The sequence below is a fragment of the Gallus gallus genome, chromosome 14, assembly GCF_016699485.2.
Source record: "Gallus gallus isolate bGalGal1 chromosome 14, bGalGal1.mat.broiler.GRCg7b, whole genome shotgun sequence".
Taxonomy (NCBI): Eukaryota; Metazoa; Chordata; class Aves; order Galliformes; family Phasianidae; genus Gallus; species Gallus gallus.
This window is the reverse complement of record NC_052545.1, coordinates 3,730,630-3,752,668: the sequence shown is the minus strand read 5'-3', so window position 1 is coordinate 3,752,668 and position 22,039 is coordinate 3,730,630. Positions and strand designations below refer to the sequence as shown.

Genomic DNA, 22,039 nt, shown 5'->3' with positions numbered 1-22,039 from the left:
CGTTGAACAGCTCCGATTGCTGGGGAACTCCAGGCCCTAGCTTTGAGAATCAAGCATTTGTTCTCTTTAAAAAGCTATTAATTCACAACAAGACTTTGTCTCTTATAACCTGATAGCTTCTTTTCTGTAAGTGCCTTTGATAAGAAACCTCATCAAAGGCTTTTGAAATTCCAAATCAGCTGGAGCATCCTTACATGCACGCTTCCTTATTGTGCTAACATGTTTGCAAAGCTTCCTCCAGAAAAGCAGTGTTGACTCTTTCCTTTATAAAGCAAAAAAACCACTTAAATCCTGATGCAAACAAAATAAATATGCAAGAATTTATTTTTTGGCTCCGATCTGAAGAAGGAGCCCATCCAAGTAAGCTGACAGTTAGAACTGGGTGCAGGTTTTTTTAACAAATATGGTATACTTTTTACTTAAGGAGCTTGAGACTCCGTTTTTATGTGTACTGCCTATAAAATGTAGCATCAGGGAAACTGAGAAACCAAAAAGTTAAGCAGCTTGCTAAAGTCACGCAGCAACTCAGTGATAGAGTCAAGGCGGCTCTAATCACAACACTGTGATGTCTTTCTGGAGTGCTAAAATAGGATGTGCTCCTATTTCTCTGGAATTAAATCTTAAACAGCAGTTTGTCTAAGGTGGAATTTTTAACATCTGAAGGCCTTTACGTAATTAAAACACCTGCCAATTAAAAACCACCTGTACTAGTCCTCCTGCAGTACTCTTATCTACACTTAAATGTCAGAGCTCCTGACAGAAGCTATAGAAGTTCCATAATTTGCAGAGAAGAGGAATTGCTGAAATATTGATTGTTTGCATTGCAACGATGGGTTCCACAACCATACATTTACCTGAACAGATCTATTGGCTCCAAAGACTCGTGTTTGTAATGCAGAAATTTATGGCAGGTCTTCCAAAGACAAACACCCTCCACATGCCTTATACCTGGATCTGTGATAGCTAGCAATAATACGTAGGCTTCAAGACATGAAAAGTAGATACCAGATGCTTTCTTTCATACAGGACATACGTATTTTTTACTCAAGTTCCAATACTTGTGCACACTCACCCATTGCTTGGCACAGGATGTCCACATCTTTCTCCACTTCAGCCAAAATCACACCCTCGGGCTCCGCAGTAAAATATGGTGGTACTTCAGAACAGAGGAAACAAACAAAAGTAAGCAAAGAAACCCACAGTAAAGTGAAAAATAGAAGGTGACATAATGACATTCATATGATGGTTCTGCACGCATTTTATTTAACATGGTGTATTATGAACTGTCTATTTGGTCTGAGTTTCTACTTGGAGGGTTTTTTTAGTAGTAAAAGCATCATAAAAAAGCCAACAAATTCTTGCTTTGCTGAGTATGAATTCCAAAGCATCGAGTCAATGTTAGATAAGATTTAGCATTTTGCACTGCAAATTAATACTCAGAGCAGGGACTGCTTTTCATTTTATAGGTCTGAATCATGGAACGTTTTAATTCTTCACTCAGAAAGGCCTTCCCAAGAGGTTTATAAGGGTTTATATTTACAACATAGCGTTTTATTGGATAGTTTGCTTCAGTATCTAAACTGAATTCCACCTCATGAAGGCATGAAGCATGTCAAATAAAGTGCCATAGCATGTCAGAGAGCCAACATCATGGGATAAGTGCTGTATAATTAAAAAAATTCTTCTCAACTGTTTTATTTCTTGAAAGCAAACAGATTTAAGGCTTTAATTGAAGTTATAGCAATAATCATAAAAGTCCACACTTTATTATCAGGACTAAAGAGAAGATATTAGACGTTTAATTAAACAAAGACAAGATTCCTGAAATGGTACAGTATACCATCATGTTACTCTTTCTTCTATGCAGCATAAAATTGAAGAGCATCGTGTCGAAGTCCCATGGGCATTAAGGTTGCAGTAATCATCATGGTAACTAAAAACTGTCATAGTCTACTTGATGTAATTATCATCTGAGTACTGTTTTTAGAATCATTTTATTTGGTTATAACTGGAGTTCTATTGTAGCATAGACAAACTCACTGCTAAGTGTTTGATAACACAGAAAAGGCAATATAAGTAGCTTGTAAGAAGAAGATATTGTGTTTTGAATTTAAGGAATTCAAGGATGTTTGAAAGAATGCAGCAAGTGACAATGAATCTGAGCTGGTCTTCTCTCAAATCTGTTCCCCAATCATATGTGCAGTTTGTGTTACTGAAAGAACATCAGTATTTTCATAAATTAAAACAAAATTGTATTAATTCATCCAACAAATCTCCCTATTTCTCCTGCTACCACCTAAAGCACAGCGTGTGTTGCCATCCTCATCTAGCAGAGCAGAACAGCAGCAGGTAGGTACACATCATTAACACCAGCACTGCAATGCACTCCTTCCCGCTAACTGCAATAAAATACTTGCTTAAGTGTACAGAACTGGGGCCTCTTTTGGGCACCGGTGGATATTACAGCTCTGTATTCATTCCAAATAAAGTCAATCAATACCAGTCTTCAAAATCTTACGGGGAGGAGGTGAGGTTGCAAAATAGCCTGAATATTCATTTATCCAGGAAAACCAATAAAATGAGCTGTGTGATTTATGATATTCTAATGATATACATGTGTTAACATTATTGATCCTCACTGCCTAAATATAAAGCTATTAATAAACATACATAATAAGTTGTGATTTATTGCATATGATCTCATGCATTAATCTAAACAACAAATTGGAAAGCCGAACATTTAATTGAAATTCACTGATGGCATGCAGTTTGACATGCTTGATCATCTACACTGCTGAGCCCTCTGCAATGCATCTCAGTGCATGCTAACTCTGAGCATTCTCCTCCATCCTTCAAGCCTTGTCTGATGTTCTCCTTGCATTCCATGCTTTGGAATTCTATCTTTTTGATCTCCAAGCTTTTGGTCTCCTTACTTGTCCGTGTCTACGGATACACAACTACACAAGTCCATCTGTCTATCTCTCTCAAAATAAAACTTGATTATTTCCTTCTACGTCAATTTAATTTGATTGTGAGGGGAGACGGGGGGGGGGGGGGGGGGGGGGGGTGGAAAGGTGGCCAAACCAGAACCTGAAGTGGTAAAACAGCATCCAGACCTATATCCCTAACACCCAGACGTCCACTCGTAGCTCTGGACTTCTTCTACAGATGCCTCATCTGCCAATATTTTGCTCCTTTCAGGGAGTTAGTGAATGCACCTCTTGCACCTTCCCTTTCTATATGGCACTCTGATCTTAACAGGTCAGTTTTTAAACTTGGCAACCATCAGCTGCCAGCTCTCAAACTTTCTCCTAGATCAGCAATATATTCATGCACCAGTAATAAATTTGAAGATTTATCTCCAGCATGGGCCTGCAGTTCAGCTGCAAAGCACCTTAACGTGACCTCAAAGACACTCGTAACTCCACGACCACTGCTCAGGAACTACTGTTGCACAGGTCCTTGGCATATTTACAGTCTGTTTTCCCAGTGTCTCTCCCAAAATCTTATCCTACAATCTGTGCTCCTTCCTTAAAATTCCATACTGGCTCTCTTATGCTACCCTCAGAGAAGCTTACTGTATTAAGACATGCTTACTTGAGCTTGTCAAGCAATGAATTGCCTGACAAAGAACCTCAAGCCACTGCTAACTGACACTTTGCAAACAGGACTGTAATGTTATAAAAGGAAGGTTTACATCAGCTTTTTTTTGAAAGAAGCAGGAGGAAATTGAAGCAAACAAGGCAGAAGAAGGGCAGGAGCAGCAGAAAAATGCAATCTAAAGGCCACAGACAATTCCCAGAGGACTTTCAGAGTGCAGGTCTGTCAATAGATGTGACTTCCAGTCTTCTTCAAAAGCAGATCCAAGTTTTCCCTTACAGTAAACCCAACTGAACTCAACTCTCCCAGCCATTCCAGCAGCTGGAAGCTTGGCCAAATGCTAAAATTGGTGAAAGAGGGATAAAGACTAAGGCGAGAACTGCACACAGAGTGGTCAGATGTTACTTTAGGGTGATGAGCACAGACACAAAATGTTTCCAAAAAGCAGCTTCACAATGTACTGAATTTTAGTGAACTGAAGCTGCCTGATATTGGAGATAAGCCTGGACAGCAAGACAGTACTACTCTGTTAAGGAAATTCTGGAAGACCTAGAATACCTATGGACAATAGTGTTGCAACATCCTAAGACTAACATACATGGAAAATTGGTCTTGGTAAGACAGAATTGCAGCAGTACTGGTGCAGGTACACCCTTAGGGCTTTGAGTGAAACGGAGCAGTGGTCTCCATGCAAGCTGTGCTCCTTACCCGCATGTATGCCCCATATGCAAGCACCATGCATGCTCAGAAGGTCCTTTGCAGGCTCCAGTGTGCTGGGATTCTCTACTGTGTAGTGAGGGTCTGTGGCTTCATCTGAACACAGACTGTGGAAGAAATTAAGGCAAAAGTGCTCTAGTTACAGAACACAGAGCACCAAAATCAAGCCCCCTGACATTTTAGATGGGTCAGATGTATGATCCGCACACCAGGAGTGTGTCTGAAGGGCTGCAGGCCCAGCACAAGCTACCGGTGTCTGCATCTGAGTTATACACGCAACCTGGTGAACAACTTTCAGAAAGAGGCCATAAAACTGCAGCAATATTTGGAGGGGTCAGATGGCATTCTGAAAGGGTATTCTGGTCATCTGTATATATGACTCTATTACATATTTATAAGGCTTGGTTTGAATCACATAGTGCAAATTTGAACATTTACTGTTGCAGGCAATAATCATGTGTTGAAATTTAATGTGTGTGGTGAAATTATGACATCTTCCAAACTATATAATGTGCCAGACACAGGCCCCAAGACACAGCCATGTCTAAGAATGATAGTAGCCTGTTAGTATCAGGTCAAACATTTGATTTAAATTATAGAATCACAAGTTAGAAGAGGAAAGGACCTATTACACTGCATTCATCCTGCTGGCAGTGCAGTGTCCTACGCAATGAGAAGGGTCACATCCCAGACTGAAAGAAACAGATACTACATTGTTCAGATATTGTATTGGTGTTTGAATGATCTTAACTAAAAGGTCAAGTACAGCCAAAGGGGAAAATGAATATTTGAATATAAATACATGCTTTTAATAGTTGATGAAGGTTAAAGGGTGGGGTTTTTGTTTGTTTGTTTGTTTTTTTCCCTCTCTACAGACATCATTGGTAAGATAGCTGCTCTGCAAAGCCCCTGGGAGCCTGCAAAATGTGATACTGTTCTAACTTCCCTCACGCAGAGTTACATGGTCACTGATTTTAACATTCAAAAGATAGCAGTCAGCATCCATTACATACCCTTCAAGCTGCATTGGAGATGTGTGACCTAATGCTAGATACATACATGAAAGTCAGAAAGAACAGAGAAAGCCCCAGGGGCTCCTCCAGAGCTGAAAATCCCGCACCACTCAAATTCAACCCTGAATATTTAAGAGGAAAATTGAGCCCTAAACATGGAAGCCTTTCTCTAACATTAGCATAAACTAATTTATTTGGTGAATATCCTATAAAGAAGTGGAACTGGAAAGTTGCGAGTGCCTTGTAGGTAACCAAGTCCGTACCTACAGACTGCAGAGCAGGCTGCCTGTGCTGGAACATGTGGGTGTAGCAGAGTCCTTGAAGAAAGATTTCTCTTTGCATGAATATAAAGTTAAAACAGAAGCAGATGAAAAGGCCCTCCTGGTTTCTTGCTTTCTGCTTTGCATGCTCTCAGCTACAGGAAAAATCCTGTGGCTGGAAAAACTCATTTTAAATGATACCATTCTCTGGGAAACTACGTGGTACGACCAACTCCACTGCTGCCAGCTGCTCTCTGTGCATTCTAAGATCCTGTAACAACCCAGAGAAGACATCTGCTTGCAGAACTGAGAGAATGGGAACTTCTTGTGAGCATCAAAGACAGAGCTGGACACTCCCAAAACCCCCCTGTGGGATTTTACTTTCTGACTGCATCTGACCTAAAGAGTAGTATTGTTTTTGTGGTGTTCTGAGCTCCTACTATACATAACTTCCCATAGAACAACCATTTAAAAAATGGCGATTGCAATTTTTCAACAATGGAATTTGCAGAACTGCAGCAAAAGAATTTAAGAGTAGTTCAGTCTTCAAATTGGTTTGCTCACGAGTAGACTCCTTAAATTCCTTAATCTTCAAACTGTTAGTGATAAAACAAATGCGCTCTTATCTAATCTGCAACAAATCTTCCCCAAACCGTTTCTCTGCCAACTGAGGAACATGCTACCCTTTAAAAATTTATAACAACTGCAGCTAATAAAACCAGAGTTTGGAACCACCTCGGTTTATCTTTGATGGAACAATATGAAGATGTCAGAAGGCTTTCTGCCACATCCAGAAGAAACTGCAGCGCGACCCACAGGCTGTCCTCCTTGCTCATGCAGTACTGCTCTACAGCGTTATCAGTATCTGTGATATCCTTGATGCATCTTTTTACTGCCGACTCTATTCTACCTGTTAGTAGCAAAACTTTTTGTTCTACTGATCCACCAAAGCTCTTATTACCACCTGCTGAGGGTCTCTATTTGACTTTTCCAAATTGTTTTGAAAACAAACCTCTTCTATCACCACAGTTTCATTTTTCCAATAGTCAAGACCCCTTATTGAGTCCGTGCTGTATTATTCTACGAAGAAGTGCAGCTCATTATCAGGTCACTATTCATGTGCACACTCTGTAAATATGTTATATATGCAAATGAATGACCGTTCCTGAGTCTCTGTGAGTACTGCTCCAACAGGCTATGATACACTACAAAAATGCTTAGGTTTGAATCCTGCCTGTACTGTCCCCTAGAACCCATCTCCTGATTAATTAAACAATGGCCGGATCCATTCAGGAACTCTAAGGCTGAATATAAGTTATGCATTAACTATTAATCCTTTGATTTGGCTTCCTGTTTAGAATTAGAGATCCATCCCCCAGCACTAGAAAGAAACTCATAAATAAAGAAATCTTCCAGGCTTTGCTGACACATTGAGTAAACACCTGCAACTGAAGTGTCTTGTTCCATCACAAGGAAATAAAAGTAATGGGTAACCAATTTGTTTCTGCTTTCTTTCATCTGCTTGTTCTTATCTACAGGCCTTTTCATAACTTCATTCCCTGACAGCCCCCTTAAATTGGATAAGAAATAAATAAAACATCTAAAAATAAGAGAGCAGATAAGCTACTAAATAAAGGCAGTGTTTCTATTTTAGTATGATTCCCCAATGATTGCTGCTTGCCTTTATTGTAACTGTATTTAAGAACCTTCTACCTTAACCGAGAGGCTGCTGTAAGTACTGCATTAGGCTGGATCTGACACCACAGCAGCAAAATTAAACTAGTTACAATAAAATCTTATGAATATAGAAGAGTTTAAACCAAAACCGTAAGTCAGTGAAATCTGTCTCTGCTCCTTAAGGGGCAGGGAAGCTGCAAAGCAATAATTTTAAGAAACAGAGTATACAGAAAAAGGACTGGAACCAAACTTCACCCAGTGGGTGATAAATACAACAGAGACTCAGTGCTACAAATGAACCAGGAGCACAGCTTTGCAGAGGGAAGAGCTGTTTTCTCATTAAGCATAAACTACTTCAAATTGCTTTAGTAGAAAACAGACCACACAGCAGAGTCTTTAAAATTGTATTTTCTGAAGTCGGAAGGAGAGTACAGAATCGCGTACTGAATTCTCTCTGCAATGCTCTACAGAAATGCATGGGCATGAATTCTGATCAACACCGACACCTGTATCACGGCCAGAGCAATAACCTGTCCAGGACACTCACACAATTGCTTCTGTGACTACTAGATAAAAGCCAGACTTGGCACAATCAGCTCTGGCTTACTGTTCCAAAATGTCTCCTTTATCCTAAAAATCCTAAACAAAACTCTACGCTGTGTCCAGCGTGCTCATTTGTACTGCTGTGTCAGAACACGACGTGCACGATAACTGCACTTCCAAATGACAACCTCCCAGCTCCAGCAAAAATTCCAGCAGAGAGGTGATGGTGGAAACAGGTCTGTCCCTCCACCAAGACTGGGCTGACCGTCCTCTCAAAAATAATAAGCCCAAAGCTTCTCCTGGAGTTGGAAGTCCAGCACGCAGCATTGATTCTAGTGCTATTTCCCTCTCCTTTTTGTCACCTCAGTAAAGATGTCTGCCTGCCTGTGTGCCCAGGAATGTCCTTGGCCCCTGTCTGGCTCTCACGACAGACGATGCATAGCAGTGCTCCTGAAAGGCTTCTTGCAGAAATACAGGCACTTGACATATTAAAACTAGATGTTAGCAAGCTGGGAGTTAATCAGGATTTAATGCAGCTAAAAGCCGAGATGTGGGAGTTGCCCAATAAGGATTTTACTACTGTGTTCCCCCAACTTCTGATTAAAGGTGTAGTTTCACAAGGGATTCAGAATCAGATCCGTGTTTAAAAATACCTATTTGATGAATTTATATTCACGGGGAGGAACAGCTGAATTAATTCGGAAGACAACCCCCTTCTACCCTTTTTGTTCTGTTCTCTGAAAAAAGGTTCAAATGTAAGGTCATCAAAATATTAAAATTCTAATTTTATTTCCTACTATACCTCAGCCCAGAGCCTGTTTTACTTAAAAAAAAAAAAAAAACACACTGCCTTGAGAATTAATTACCCATTAGAGAAATGAAGGCCTTGGCTCTCGCTGGTTCCTCTGTGCTGTCCCTCAGTTTTGCTTCGCAGAAGTACATCCCAACGTCAGCAGAGGTCGGGTTGGTGATCGTGAGGCGTCTCCCAAAACTGCTAATTCCACTGGTGATTTTTATCCCATTTCTCTTCCACATTATGCTTAGTCTCTCAACAGGTCTACCGAGGTTAAAAAAAATACAATAAAACATATTACAGAATAATCTTGTCTGCAGTTATACGTGGATTATAAAGCTCCTTCTATCTCTGACATTGGTTATTGAGAAGTAAATGCATAAATAACTTCTACACTTCGACTACAGACTACTCAAGTGGCATTATGCAAGTACAGCTAATTGATACAGCAATAGAAGTTAAGTACTAATAATTTGATTTCTCTAAGCAAAATAAGTAAATATTGTTATGTGAATCAGCTGCATGGGAAGTGCTTTCATTATAACTCAATTACCAGGGAAATATTAACCATATCAAGAACATCTCTGCCCTCGGAGGAGAATGTAAATCAGTTGGTCTTCCTATCAGCTGGAGACCTCAACTGTTCACTCCCTCCAGGATGCAGTGGAAACAGCCACATGCACAAAACAAATGCTGTGAACTCTGTGTTACGGTGCATTATGAACAGTTGAGCAATAATCACTGTAAACTAAGAACATCTGTAATAAATTACTCCATAAGAGATCTTTCCTAATTTATTTACTAGGAAGCACAGCCTGTTGATTTAAACGGCATCACCTTCCATGTCAATATGCAATATAACTGAAATATTACTTCACTGAAACATAATTATATCTGTAAGATAATGTTTGCTGATGGAACAACACTATCCTCATCTTTACTGGGTAAACCACAGGTGGGAAAGTAACTCTGCCTACATTCTTATTTTGCCAAGAAAAAAAAAAATCAAAGTTTAATTCAGTAATGTTGGACAAATAAGATTATTCCTAAGGTTACTTTGAAGAGCAAGGGACACACTGCATTCCGCTTCAACCATTAGAATAATAAGGAATGAAAAGAACATCCTATTCCAGCAAAGGAAAGGGCATTAAAATCAACTGCTCACGGCCCCTCTGCTTTTACAATACCTTGCACTGGCTACACATTCCAATGTGACTTCACTGGTCCCCACTACAACGCTCGTGTTCTGCGGAGGGATGACGATGATGGGAGCCGTGGGGTCAGATGGGTCCGTGGCACCTGGGTGGGCAAAGAGAGCCACTAGTGAATGCCTCACACACCCACAAACAGCAAGGAACAAATCGCCTCAGGTAAAGGATCCTGTCAAGTGACACAAATGCAAATTTCCACTCCTCAACCTCACCGTGGGTTTTAATCTCCTCATTAAAGGGAGATCTTCACTGCGACCGTTTTCGATGGCTTTCATTATACTGTACAAACACGCTGTTTCAATACCCCCAGCTTGGTATCATTCAAAACACACACAACTCACAGAACTGCCCCCAGATGGAGTGCAGAGGCCACTCTCAAATAGAGAGCAAATAAATTAAGCATCCTAAAGGTCTGCTATTGTTGAGCATTTTTATTTTTATCAAGCACTTGCTGACTTATATTTTTAAGACCGTTTCATGTTTTGTTTAATCTTCGCACTTCCACGCTATTTCAAAAGACTCTGCCAGTACTCATGTTAGTTCTTTAAAAAGATTTTACACACTGGGGAACAAATATAAAATTAACAAAGCAGCATATCGCAGCAATTTCAATCCCCTTTTCTTATCAGGCAAGTAAATAACCTAAATCTGCTCCTCTTTTGTGAGGCACCGTACTGTAAATAATTTAGCTTATGCAACAGTCAACAGACACTTAAAAAATGGTAAAAAGGCTGCTTGTAAATTTTGTCTGCGTACATTTAGTAAGTGAATTAAAATACCCATGTATTCATAGGTACTTTGCTTCAAGCAACTCATTTGGAAAAGAAAAATTAGCTATTTTTTAGCTCGAATGGGAGAGTAATAAAAATTTCTAAAGATACGGAATCCAATAAGTAAATTAGAGAAAAGTAATGTAAGTAAAACTAAATTGATGCAAATCCAATCCAATTCATCAGATGTGTTCTGCAATGGAGGCTAACCCATCCCTTTTAGCTGGTAAGCAGAACGGGAATTTGGCAAACCCCGATGTCCTCTTTTAAGATGTTATCCTAAATAATAGCAAATGGACAGAAAATTCTTTGCTTATCCAAAAACCAGCAAGCCAAAAGCTGTTCAACATTCTGTTTCCCTTCTTAGATAGACTAAGTTTCCACTAATGGGCCTCAAAGGTCACAAGGTCAGCAGATCTCTGAACTAATGAATGACAAAAATTTGGCCTTTTGACTCTTTGTAATTGATAGCAAATAGTGTACTAAAGGAGATGAAAGCATACAGTACAACAATGAAATGTTAAGAATACCACCTGCACAACTGAATAAGTTCATGCATCCAGGGGCAGTGCTTAAGGAACTGGTAAATGCGCACGTACTTCTTCCCATAAACATTCTCCATTGACCTGACGTAACATACGTATACAACTTGCATGGGATCTCAGCAAGCAACATTTCAGCAGATTTCAGATCTGCTCCACAGTATTCCTGGAAATAAGACATTATTGGGTAGCTAATCTGCTCTCTGAAGATCTCTGTGGTGGAATCTTCCAGGCAGCAGTTGAAAAACTACAAACCAAGCGCCAATTAGATTAGCAACTAGTTATTGAGGAGAGTAACCTCAGCATTACTGCTCACCATTACTTCTGTGCAAGATGAAGGTTTACAACAGTAAATGCTAAAAGAGCAACAAACAAGTTACTAATTTGGCAATGATAATTTTTTATCTTCATCTGGAAAAGAGGAAAACCACTTGTTCAGCTTATCAGCTTCCCTGAAGAATGGCTCAACCATACTAAAAACAACCCAGGAACAGAAGCCAGCTTTGTTGTAACCTCTAGGAGTTCACCCCATGGGAAAGGCTCTTTGTGCAGCAAGCAGATAAGCAGGAGAAATAAAAGAGCACTTTCCTCTGCTTGCAACCAGAAAAACGTAAGGTTGCTTTGACTTTATTAAAAACCATAACAAGGATCTAAACAAAGTATGTGCTTATTTTCATTTCATTCCATCCCTGAAACAAATCTATTTAAAGCAGTCTTTTGATAACAATTTTGAAGGGGTGAACAGATGTGATACTGAGAGCTCACCAAAGCAGCTAGCACTTGGATTCTAAGTGAAATCATACAAAGGTCAGCAGCCAATGAAACAAGCATATATAAAAAAATCCAACATTTCAAAGTATTATCTAAAAAGCACCTGGAGAGCATGCACTTCCCTATTTCATATTCAAAGACAGCTCAAATTTCCCTCCACAGCTCAAAGACTTCTGTTGCAGTAACTCACTCTGGCCCAACCCTGCTAAATAAGACCCAGCCAGGACATTCCCAGAGCTATCCACACAGAGCATAGCCCACAGTTTTGTTTTGCGTTGGGTCAATGTACCAAAGGAGGAATTTGGTCTTATTTTATGGTAAGAGTCTCAAATAGGGCTGTAATGTGGAATCTGTGTGCCCACCTGTAATGCAGTAATGCAATGGAAAGCACAGCAATAACAGCGGGGTGGCAAAGTCCTAGGTTGCAGCAAGTGAGGGTAAGCCAAATGCAGCAGCTGTGAGCACAGAAACAAAAGGAAAAAGCTACTTGGAAGGCCTCAGGCACACAAAGAACTCCAGCAAGACCTCCTTGCCTCTACTGCCTACCCTTAAATGAGGACTGGGAAGGGGTGAATCCTGACTCCACCCCTTCTGGTCACTCAGATGCACTGCATACACCTGATCTCCCCGAGGTGGCCCTGCCTTCCCACCAGGTGCTCAATCACTTAGCATTTCCACTACACCACCCTATCCTCTCACCTGTTTGTAAGAAATCCACAGGCTGGAATGGCAGAGCAGCCAGGCTCCTCATTCAGTGAGGACTAACACTGTGGTTTGGTTCCCATGGTGTGATGCAGCAAATCAGACTTTGGCCTGTGGTCCCCAATAGATATTTTGCATTATTAAAAGGCTGCTCAATTTTCCATGTATCCTTTATTTTAACAATTGAGCTTCAACTTCTCAGATTCATGTCCATTAGGAAATATTTATTAAAGACACTGAAACATGAGAGCAGTACGAATGAACGCAAGGACATGCAGCCACAGTGAGAAGAATCTGCTCTCAGGGAACCACTATTCCCACTCATCTCATATCTGTTCTGAAATAAAAGATCTTCCTTTTCTATCTGCTTTCTGAACCCCTTCTCTCCCCAAAAGCAATATTAGGGAAAGAACAGTGACCCCAGGAGTGCAGACAAGGGATGCCTAACTATGAGACATAACAAGTCTGTGGGAACTTGCAGGAAGCTGCAGAGACGATGCTGAAAGGCACTGAAGATCATTTAGTGGATGTGCTCTTAATCTGATTCTAGTCCTTAATAGAAGACTGGACAGAGGAGCGCCACAGGCAAATGTCCCGATCCAAACAGTTTTCTTCAGGAAAGGCTCTCTGCTTTACTTTATGCTGTACCTATTTTAGCCACAACCCTCACAGTATTTCCAATCTTTGCTTCTAAACCACTTTCTTAGACACACTGTGATTACTAGTAGTATCTATTAGGGCTCAGTAAGTGAAGAGCTTTTGGGAATGGCCCCAGCCGACCTATGATGCTCAGTTGCCATAACTCACACGTGTGGGAGTTCATCTTGGAGCTGTTTCAGTGGATACCACACTGCTCATGAAGCAGTTCCTGAACAGCTGCCATTCTCAGCCCATAACATTAACATAAACTGCCATCAGTATTTATTTTTCCATATTAGAATTTAAAAATAATAATAATAATAAATAGAAAATGGAATGAGGAGATCAAGGGTCTTTTGGTCCCTCTAAACACGAGCTCCTCTGGAGACTGTGCAGAATGTACAAGGGTGATGGCCTCTTGCATCATCTATTTGTTTTTATCACCAGTGCCTGTGTGTGACTGCACAACTCTGATCTTGGATCACAAGCAACTTCCACTTTTTAACTCCCATCTGACTGACAGCGAAACCAGTCCCAAGTGGTCTGTAGCACTGACTTCTATTTTTATCTTAATACTGATGAGCTGTAGAGTTTTTACTCTCTGTTATTTAAGTACTGTAATTATGTAGACTGCCCTAAAATCTCTAGAAAGACACAATCAGTGTTTTTATCTCCCCACATACATAGTCATATTGAGTACAAGAAATTTTAAGTATTTCAATTTACAGTTTATAAACATCACAGACTTTGTCAAAGTCACTTGAATGTTTAATTTTCCCAACAGAGATGAAATCTCACTCAGGCCATATGACAGAACACAAAAATACAAAATGTGCTTTTCCCTTTAGAAATGTATAAACATGAGCTTCTTCCCCAGGTCCTACATTATGGCATGCAAAGTTTATCTACATCTGTGTTTGCAGTGCAGAATATTAAGAGCAATACTTCATGGATGTTCAAATTCCTCTCAGACAGACACTGTGCCAACCAGCCCTAATAAAAGGTGAGAGGAAGCGTTTATCTCTTGAAAAGAAGTAATAGCTTGAGATCAGACTTGAGAAAAATAGCAAGTCTTATTTTTAAGCCTGAGAGATTAAATTGCTTATAGGCCCCCGCCTGCTGATGACACAACACAACTGAGGTTGTAATGAACAAGAGGAGTGAGAATTACCTAAATAAACACCCAGATCACCTGATTTACACAACATGGGGCAGGGGCACTGGAAATGCTGGGATGGGATATTGGCTGCTACTCATTCCTACCCTGTCTTAGTTACTACTGCCATAATTTCTCAATGTCCTGTTTTCAGCAAATAAGGAATTTCACTGGAGTCAGTACCCCAAAACTGGATGTTCTTCTTTACATTAGGAAACTCATCTGAGAGAGAAAAACACTTTGAGTTAAGGGTCACAGTACCCTATAGCTAAACTAATGGACACATGGCGCACGGTTAGCAGAGCTTTGGAACTATTTACAAGTCAACCTGGAAGAAAAAAATTAGAAAACCTTTCCTATAACCTTCCTACAGACTTATAGACTATCACAATTTGCAGAAGTGCCTTTTCCAATGACTATGCAGGACGCATGCAAAGCTTCTTTTCCAAATTACAGATACCTGCATTAGAAAAAAGTAGAATAGGAGATGAGTCCAACACCAGCAGCAAAAAAAATTACATATGAATAATTGAACATTATGGCATCAAGGATATACAATCTCAGCCTACATAACATAAAAAGGAGAAATGACCTTCACATGGCATCTCAAGGTTGCTCGGGAAAAAAAAGAGACCTTACAAATACAAATTATCTAATGGAATAGATATCACTTTTTCCGTAATGGATTAATTCCCCTTTTCAGTACAAAATACACAACAGAAATTGGATCTTGATCAATAGAAGATTAATTTCCCTTTCCCTTTTCAGTAGAAGATACACAACACGTCCTGGAGACAGATAACAGACTGGCAAATGCTGACAACCACCTGTGGGCCTGAGAGTATCACTACACAAATAATGAAAAAAATATGTTTATCAATCATAAAGCTCTGCCCTAAAACACTGCCTAGTTGTTCCCTACTTATCAGACTGTATGTTAACAGATGATGCAATGAAAGTGTTAAGATAATACACATTACCATTTCATTTTCTCACTTCTATTCCAGTAAGAATGGTATTAATTCAGCAAGAAAAAGTAAATAGGTGATGTTGCTGTACACAGCTGTGTACTGTACAGATCTCTGCTCAGATTTCTAAACATAAAGAAAAATAAGAGATTTTCCTGTCTCAATCACATTTATTTAGTTTGACAGATAATACTAAAACTCCAGATGGAGCATTCTGAGACAAAATTGTGTATTTATAAAATAATTAGCAATCTAATTACACAGAGTTGGCATATGAAGAACTGTTATGACTGTTCAGTACCTGTGGATATCTTAAGAATCCTCAAATGTACATATTATTTCTGATCTCCCAACCTTTGAGAGGCTGTAGACTCAAAATAGCAAGGAAGCAACAACAAAAACTTCACTTTCTGGATCAAATTTATAGTGAAAGCAGCTTAGTTGCTTGAATCAATCACCGCAAGCAAATTCTTATATATACGGTCCTCATCTCGATCTAGACATCAGACATCATGACATATGAATAAAACACCAGACATGGGATAGGTTTACAGAACACAGTACAAGCAAAACAAGTGAATGATCTAGGTCAGTTATATTTATTGACTCAATACACTCCCGTCGACATGACCAGCTTTGCCCACATCACATCAAATGCATGATTCATTTCCACTGCAAGTAAACCAAAAAGAGAGAAAGAGTAAAAAGCCAAAACAGCAACAACAGAACCACAGCAAACAGCTCACAGATTAAATACATGGTGTGCGAGGGTGGAGTTGGTGAAGGGTAGTGCTTACTGAACCAACACCTCTTGGCTGAATCACCCATGCCAAAAAGCAATCAAGAGTTTGAAAACCTCCACTCCTCCCTTTCCTATCCGCTCCTTCTAGGCCTGTGTGATGCACCATATGTTACAACAGGACTTTGGATGCCTTTACCTCTAAAAGCTAAAGTTACCCATAGATAATTAACCTACAAAGTGTGCTTTACCCAGTCAATCTTGCAACCCTGCAAGCCATTCAAAATGCACTTCATGTCAGGACCTTGCTGGTCAGTTTGAAGGGTGAAAATACTCACGTGACTAAGTTAAGCAGATGCATAATGAATGTATTTTTCCTGTTTTCTCTTCTAAAGCTCAGTCTCTGTAAAACTATGTAAAGCCTTGGCAAGAAGATGCTTCATGTGCATGGAGCTTCCTGCTAGCTGTGCCTTGGGCAGGACTGGAACGCACCTTGTGAGTCAGCCCCGCTCCATCTCCTGTTTCTGAACATGCTGGGTAGTGCTAAGAGCACTGAGCATTTTTGACTCCACTATCCTGGTTGGAACATTTCCTAGAGCTTTGTTCAACCTACTAAAAGCACTCTGAATACCCAGCTGAAATGCATTCCTAGCCAATGGACCCCATTTGTTCCTCTGCCAAAGCTGTCTTTTGGCTTAAATATCTCTTTCCTCCTCCTGTGATTTTTACCTCCTTAAGTATTTATAGGCAACAATCATACTCCTTCACAGTCTTAGTTTTACCTAGCTAAACTCTTCTTGCCTGACAAGTTTTAAAGGATTCACTGAAATATATACAAACAAAAGAATAGGAGCAAGGGTAAAAAGAACAGCTAGCATCACATTATAAATGTTTCCAAATGTTTAAACAAATAACAGCCACATTTGTAACAGCTTTTTCCCCCCTTTGTAAAGACTTCACAGACTGCAAGAGCTGTTAGTTTTAGCCCTAGGGAAAGATTAATGGAGAACTCAGCTCTAGCCACAAGATGACTTATACCCTTTTGTGTGTAGATACTACAGCACAGAAGAGCTTTCTATACTGCATTACATAAAACAGAGCCTAAAATACAGGTTGAGAAGCTTCTAAAATCTTGTAGAGAGCTTTTAGGATCTACCCCTGGGCATAATGAGACACAGGGGCACGACGAGGTTGGTGTAGGATCAGAGGCATTTGTGCAGCCACCGCAGGGATGACGGTGGGGCTCACGTTGGCATCTCTCCAGGTTACCTCCCTTCAGTTTTGCTCCACAGATGGGACAGAGATGGCTTATGCAGCTTTCTTCCTGATTTTGCCCTTTTTCTACTGGTCCTCGGTGACCCAGCAACAGCTGCTGGCAGCCCAGCTCTCTGCAAACAAGACTTGTTCCCCTCTTTTCTACTAGCTAAGGTCTACAAATCCACTCTGTATTTTAGGACTACTTCAGCAATAAATTTCCAGTGTTGTCCCATGCAGTTCTAAGGAAATTAAGCCACTGCTCAGTTACACAGCTCCCTGTGATGACTCAGCAGCTCACTTGAAAAGCAGACCAAATTTCTGCTCCAACACTCTGAAATTCCCTTCTCACAACTCCTCGTGCAAAAAAAAAAAAAGCAATTTGGCAGTTCAGTCTCTGTCACTGACCTGACCTTCCCCCATGCACAGCAAGGGGTTCTTTTCTGCCCAGAAACTTATCATCCACCACATCATTAGAGCTTTTAACATGAAAAAATATAGAGCCTCAAGCTATTCTAGCTAAAGAACACTCAGGTGGCTTTTCAATTCACCAGATAGCTTTAATATTGGCTATATAAGAGGATAGAGTGTGTAATCTTATTCAACAGCAGTTAAAAGGGGAAAGAAAAGAATCCATGGTCTAGCAGAGGAATCTATTAGCCTCAGAGTCAGCCTCAAAGCAGAGCGAGGGGCACCAGGTAGAGAATCCCACTGCAGCAGCACCCAGAACCCGGGGGTTTTATTAAGCTGGAGCATCTGAAACATGTTTGTGTCTGGAAAGATTTTAAAGTAACTCATCAGCAGAGATGATTTTTAAGAGGCTGTAATATTTTTATGATGCACTTTAGTGCATCATAAGAGAAGCATCCTTCTAAATATAAACAGGCATGCACTTAGGGGAGGAAACAGGTTTGAGATTGGACAGCAATGCTTTGCTGCCCATGTATCCCTGCAGCAGGCAGCAAGGGTCATGCTATGCTGAGGACAAAAAGCAGCTTTTAGCATCTTGCTGTCCTGGCGCTTCGCATACCTGGATATTTATCACTTGCTTTCTTGATAAATGTAAATTAAGTTAATAAACCACACATTACTATGTGGATGTTAAATAAACTCGAACTGCCAGTTATCAATCCAGCAATACAAAACTCACAAGAAAGATAAAAGCTGAGAGAACACGGCTGTGTTCTGTGAATCAGAACTGCTGGTATTTTGGATGTTGCAGTTCTCACCAACAGATTGTGGTTTATTGTCAAGCAGCAGGAAAGGAAGAGAAAGGGGAGACAATAAAATGCTGCCACCCTCTATTTTCAAATGTTCCTTCAAATGTATTTTTTTTTAAATACATTAATTTCTTAACTCCTTACACTGTTAAAGGACAAATAAAATCACACAGCTGACAATTCATCAATCTAATTGCTGCTTCTCATACTTGTGAAAAGTTTGAGAACTTCGACTTAGGAATGAAATGGTGGTAATAAAAAAAAAGAAAACAGACCAAAAATACCTCCTTTCTCTGTCCTTTACCAGACTTGAATAAAAGGGATAAAGAAAACAGTCACCAGTGACTTCGTAGCATCCTTTTTAAGTTGATGTTGTAAGGCAGTATATTGGAAGTAGGCACTTGCACACACATACTGATAATCTCATAAGCAGTTTTGATAAAGCTAAAATTATTACTGAATTTTAGATTAGCTTCCAAATTTGGATTTTTTCTAATATCAACTTAGATTTGGGAGAACTCTAACAGATATCTGGCAAACTCATGAAAATCCAAGAATCAGAGAATGATTTGAGTTGGAAGGGACCTCAAAGATCACGCAAGTTCAGCCCCTCTGCTACAGGCAGGGTTGCCAGCCACTAGATCAAATACTAGATCAGCTAAATAATAAACATTGCTGGATTGTAGAGATTTCCTAACACTGGGGTGTGTGCTGTGCCTGGCTGCTTGTTTAAAACTCTGGGATCTTCCTGAAAGAATTTAACTCTGTCCTCACAGAGAATCAGCAAATGGGAAACCTGAAAGTGTTCCACGGTTGCTTTGTCCTTCACAATGAAAGGAAGGGCTTCTGCATCAAGAGATGTTTGGTGCCAGTAAATGTGTACAGGCCACCAAACTGGCCATCATTATGCAAAACATGTATATAAGAGTGCTTATATAGATCTGAACAAGACAGCTTAAAGCCATGCAAATGCATTTTTGCCGTTACTGGATAAGCAAGGTGTTGATCAAAGCTTTCTCCAGCAAATCCACTCTGAGAACGAGGATTAAAATTTGTTACATTTAAACATCAGTTGAACTTCAAAAAAACAGAAATCATCCAGATTTCAAATCCTGTCCTCAGATCCTGGGTGCTACAGGCATGGAGCAATTTATGAGGGCTTAGGAGAGCACTTCTACAGATATTTATAACATTGAACTAAATAGGCACTTTTGTTCTCGGTTGCTGAAACTCCTATTCAAACCAAGATGCACTGGCTGAGCAGCGTTTTAAGCTCAAGGTCAACTCTTGCCGCATTCTATTTATATATTTATACGTGAAACATGTTTTGGGATCCAGATTGCTACCTTGCTCCCAAAGGTCTGCTGCTTCCAAGTCTTTACATAAGGACAGCGGATCTGAAAAGCAAGAAGATACCCCACAGCCTTCTTCCCACAGCCAACTCAACCAAACATATGGAATGACTTGTCAAAATAATATTTTGAGAAATAGGTTATCAGGGGCCTCGGGTCCATTCCATATGGTCTGAAGTTCCCCACCCTCCTGACCATACCATGCTACTTTTTCTTTTTGTTCTACAAAAGGATGCGTTCCTTAATAAAAGTGGTGCTGCTCAGGTCACAGAGATTCAGAAGGAAATAAAATTTCATTTATATGTTTAGAACACTGTAAGATATAAAAGCAGGGCAAAATCACTCACGCAGCAGAGCTCAGAATCTAAAGAAAGATTTTTCCTACCAAAGGAAAGATTTTTTTCTTCTTTAAAAGCACAGATGTTCTTCTAAATAAAGTGGAGGCTTTCCCTTTGCAGCCTTTGTGATTATCAATCTTTGGTTATTTTATAATATAAGGTTGCCTCAAACCTCACCAGGGAGAAAAATACACATCGCTTTATTTCCTCTGTAGCAAGAACAAAACAACTGTGAAAGCAAAGAATGTTCCAAAAGAGCAAATAATAACCCAGCTAAAGAAAGTCTACAAACTTATTCATTCAAAAATAATTCCACAGATGGATAAGCATTTAATTTTCTGAAGTGAGAATAAAACAGCATCTCTCTTCTCTGGAAGATGGAATAGGTTTTTCTATCTGCCTGTTTATACACAGTACATAAATACACACTCAGAGAATGCTGCAAGTACTGTAAAAGGAAATCCAAGGGGAAGTTATTACTCAGGCTCTTTGTTAGTATTTCTGCAGTATAGGTAGAGCTGACATTGTTAAAAATGAATTTAGTTGTACCTTACTGGGCCAGTACAAATGCTGTTTGCATTAACGCACTTCTGATTTCCTTTCTGCCGTTCTCAGAGACTGCAGTTGAAGAGCGTGATGTCTTTTCAATCTTGCATTGACTTCTTACCCTCTCAGAAAATGGCTGGGTCGCTGTTTCCAGATGCACGGACAGTAAGCAGCCTTTTCTACATGTGACAAGGAGGCTTTGCTCCAATAGTGAAAAGCAGACACTTCCTTCTACAGGGGGCTCCTGCCTCCCACTTCACCTAAAACTTTGCATTTCATGCTGCTGCTCTTCTGAGATTTCTATTATCATAATATGACACCGGGATGTCACAACAGAATTACAGCTAATAAGGGAAATTAGGGGGGAGAAATGAAAGAAAATGAGAAAACGTTATACTTGTGTCATCTAAGGCACAAATGTACTTGTTTGAGATACAAATGACATCTATTTCGTGTTATGGTTTTAAAACAAATAAATCCCCCCTACATTTAACAAGATGTAGTCAACTTCAAAAATGTCCTCAGGTTACCAGTTTGAAATTAATTGGCAGTGTGTGATTAGGCAGAATGCAGTGGCACTGTTTAGTTTTAATCAACCCATTTCATTTTGATTTGCCCTGGAAATAACAATAATGATACCATTTCTCTATCCGGATGGCAGCAGCCAGTGTCAGTGCAGAGCTGTCAAGCAGCAGGGCAGCTGAAGGAGCAGGAAAATGTTGCAGGGTTCACTTTGCACCAAGATAGTGACTCCTGCTGCCTCATACGCAGAAAAATCTCCCGGATCAACTTATACACACAGGGTGAAGGAGGATGAATCACTTTGCTCAGACATGTGCATAAAATGCATTTAGATACGGATTAAAAATATATTCTGCAGCTAAAATAAAACCAGAGTGATGATGGGAAGAGTTGGCTGTCTGCTAGTATCTGGCAACGTGAGTTTCCTGGAAGGGATGCCCATTAGCCTACAGAGCCGGGCTGGCTTTGCCTTGCTCTGCTTTGTGACTTCTGTCCCCTCTTTTAATCTTGGTATTAGTTCTGTAAACTCAGTGCATCCATGCTTATCTTCAGTGAAATGAAATACTACATGAATAAATCACACACAATATCAAAAGCTAATGCTGACCTCTCAACAGACTGCTGAAAACCCTCAACAGAGTGCCACTTAATTGACCCATCTTCTCTCCCCTCCTCTCTTTCAAGAGTAATTATAAAGAAGAGATTG

The 22,039-nt window shown here is 40.0% G+C and overlaps 1 protein-coding gene across 2 annotated transcripts in view; it reads right to left on the bottom strand.

The window, feature by feature from the left end:
• The window catches only part of SDK1 (sidekick cell adhesion molecule 1), a 365,337-nt gene that overhangs the window by 139,616 nt on the left and 203,682 nt on the right, over positions 1-22,039 (bottom strand). For both annotated transcript variants that reach the window (XM_015294104.4, NM_204105.5), the window contains exons 6-8: positions 9,791-9,902; positions 8,677-8,867; positions 1,073-1,156 (exon numbers count right to left, since the gene is read on the bottom strand). In XM_015294104.4, the coding sequence (XP_015149590.2) occupies positions 1,073-1,156; positions 8,677-8,867; positions 9,791-9,902 (387 nt within the window). The remainder of the gene's footprint in view (positions 1-1,072; positions 1,157-8,676; positions 8,868-9,790; positions 9,903-22,039) is intronic.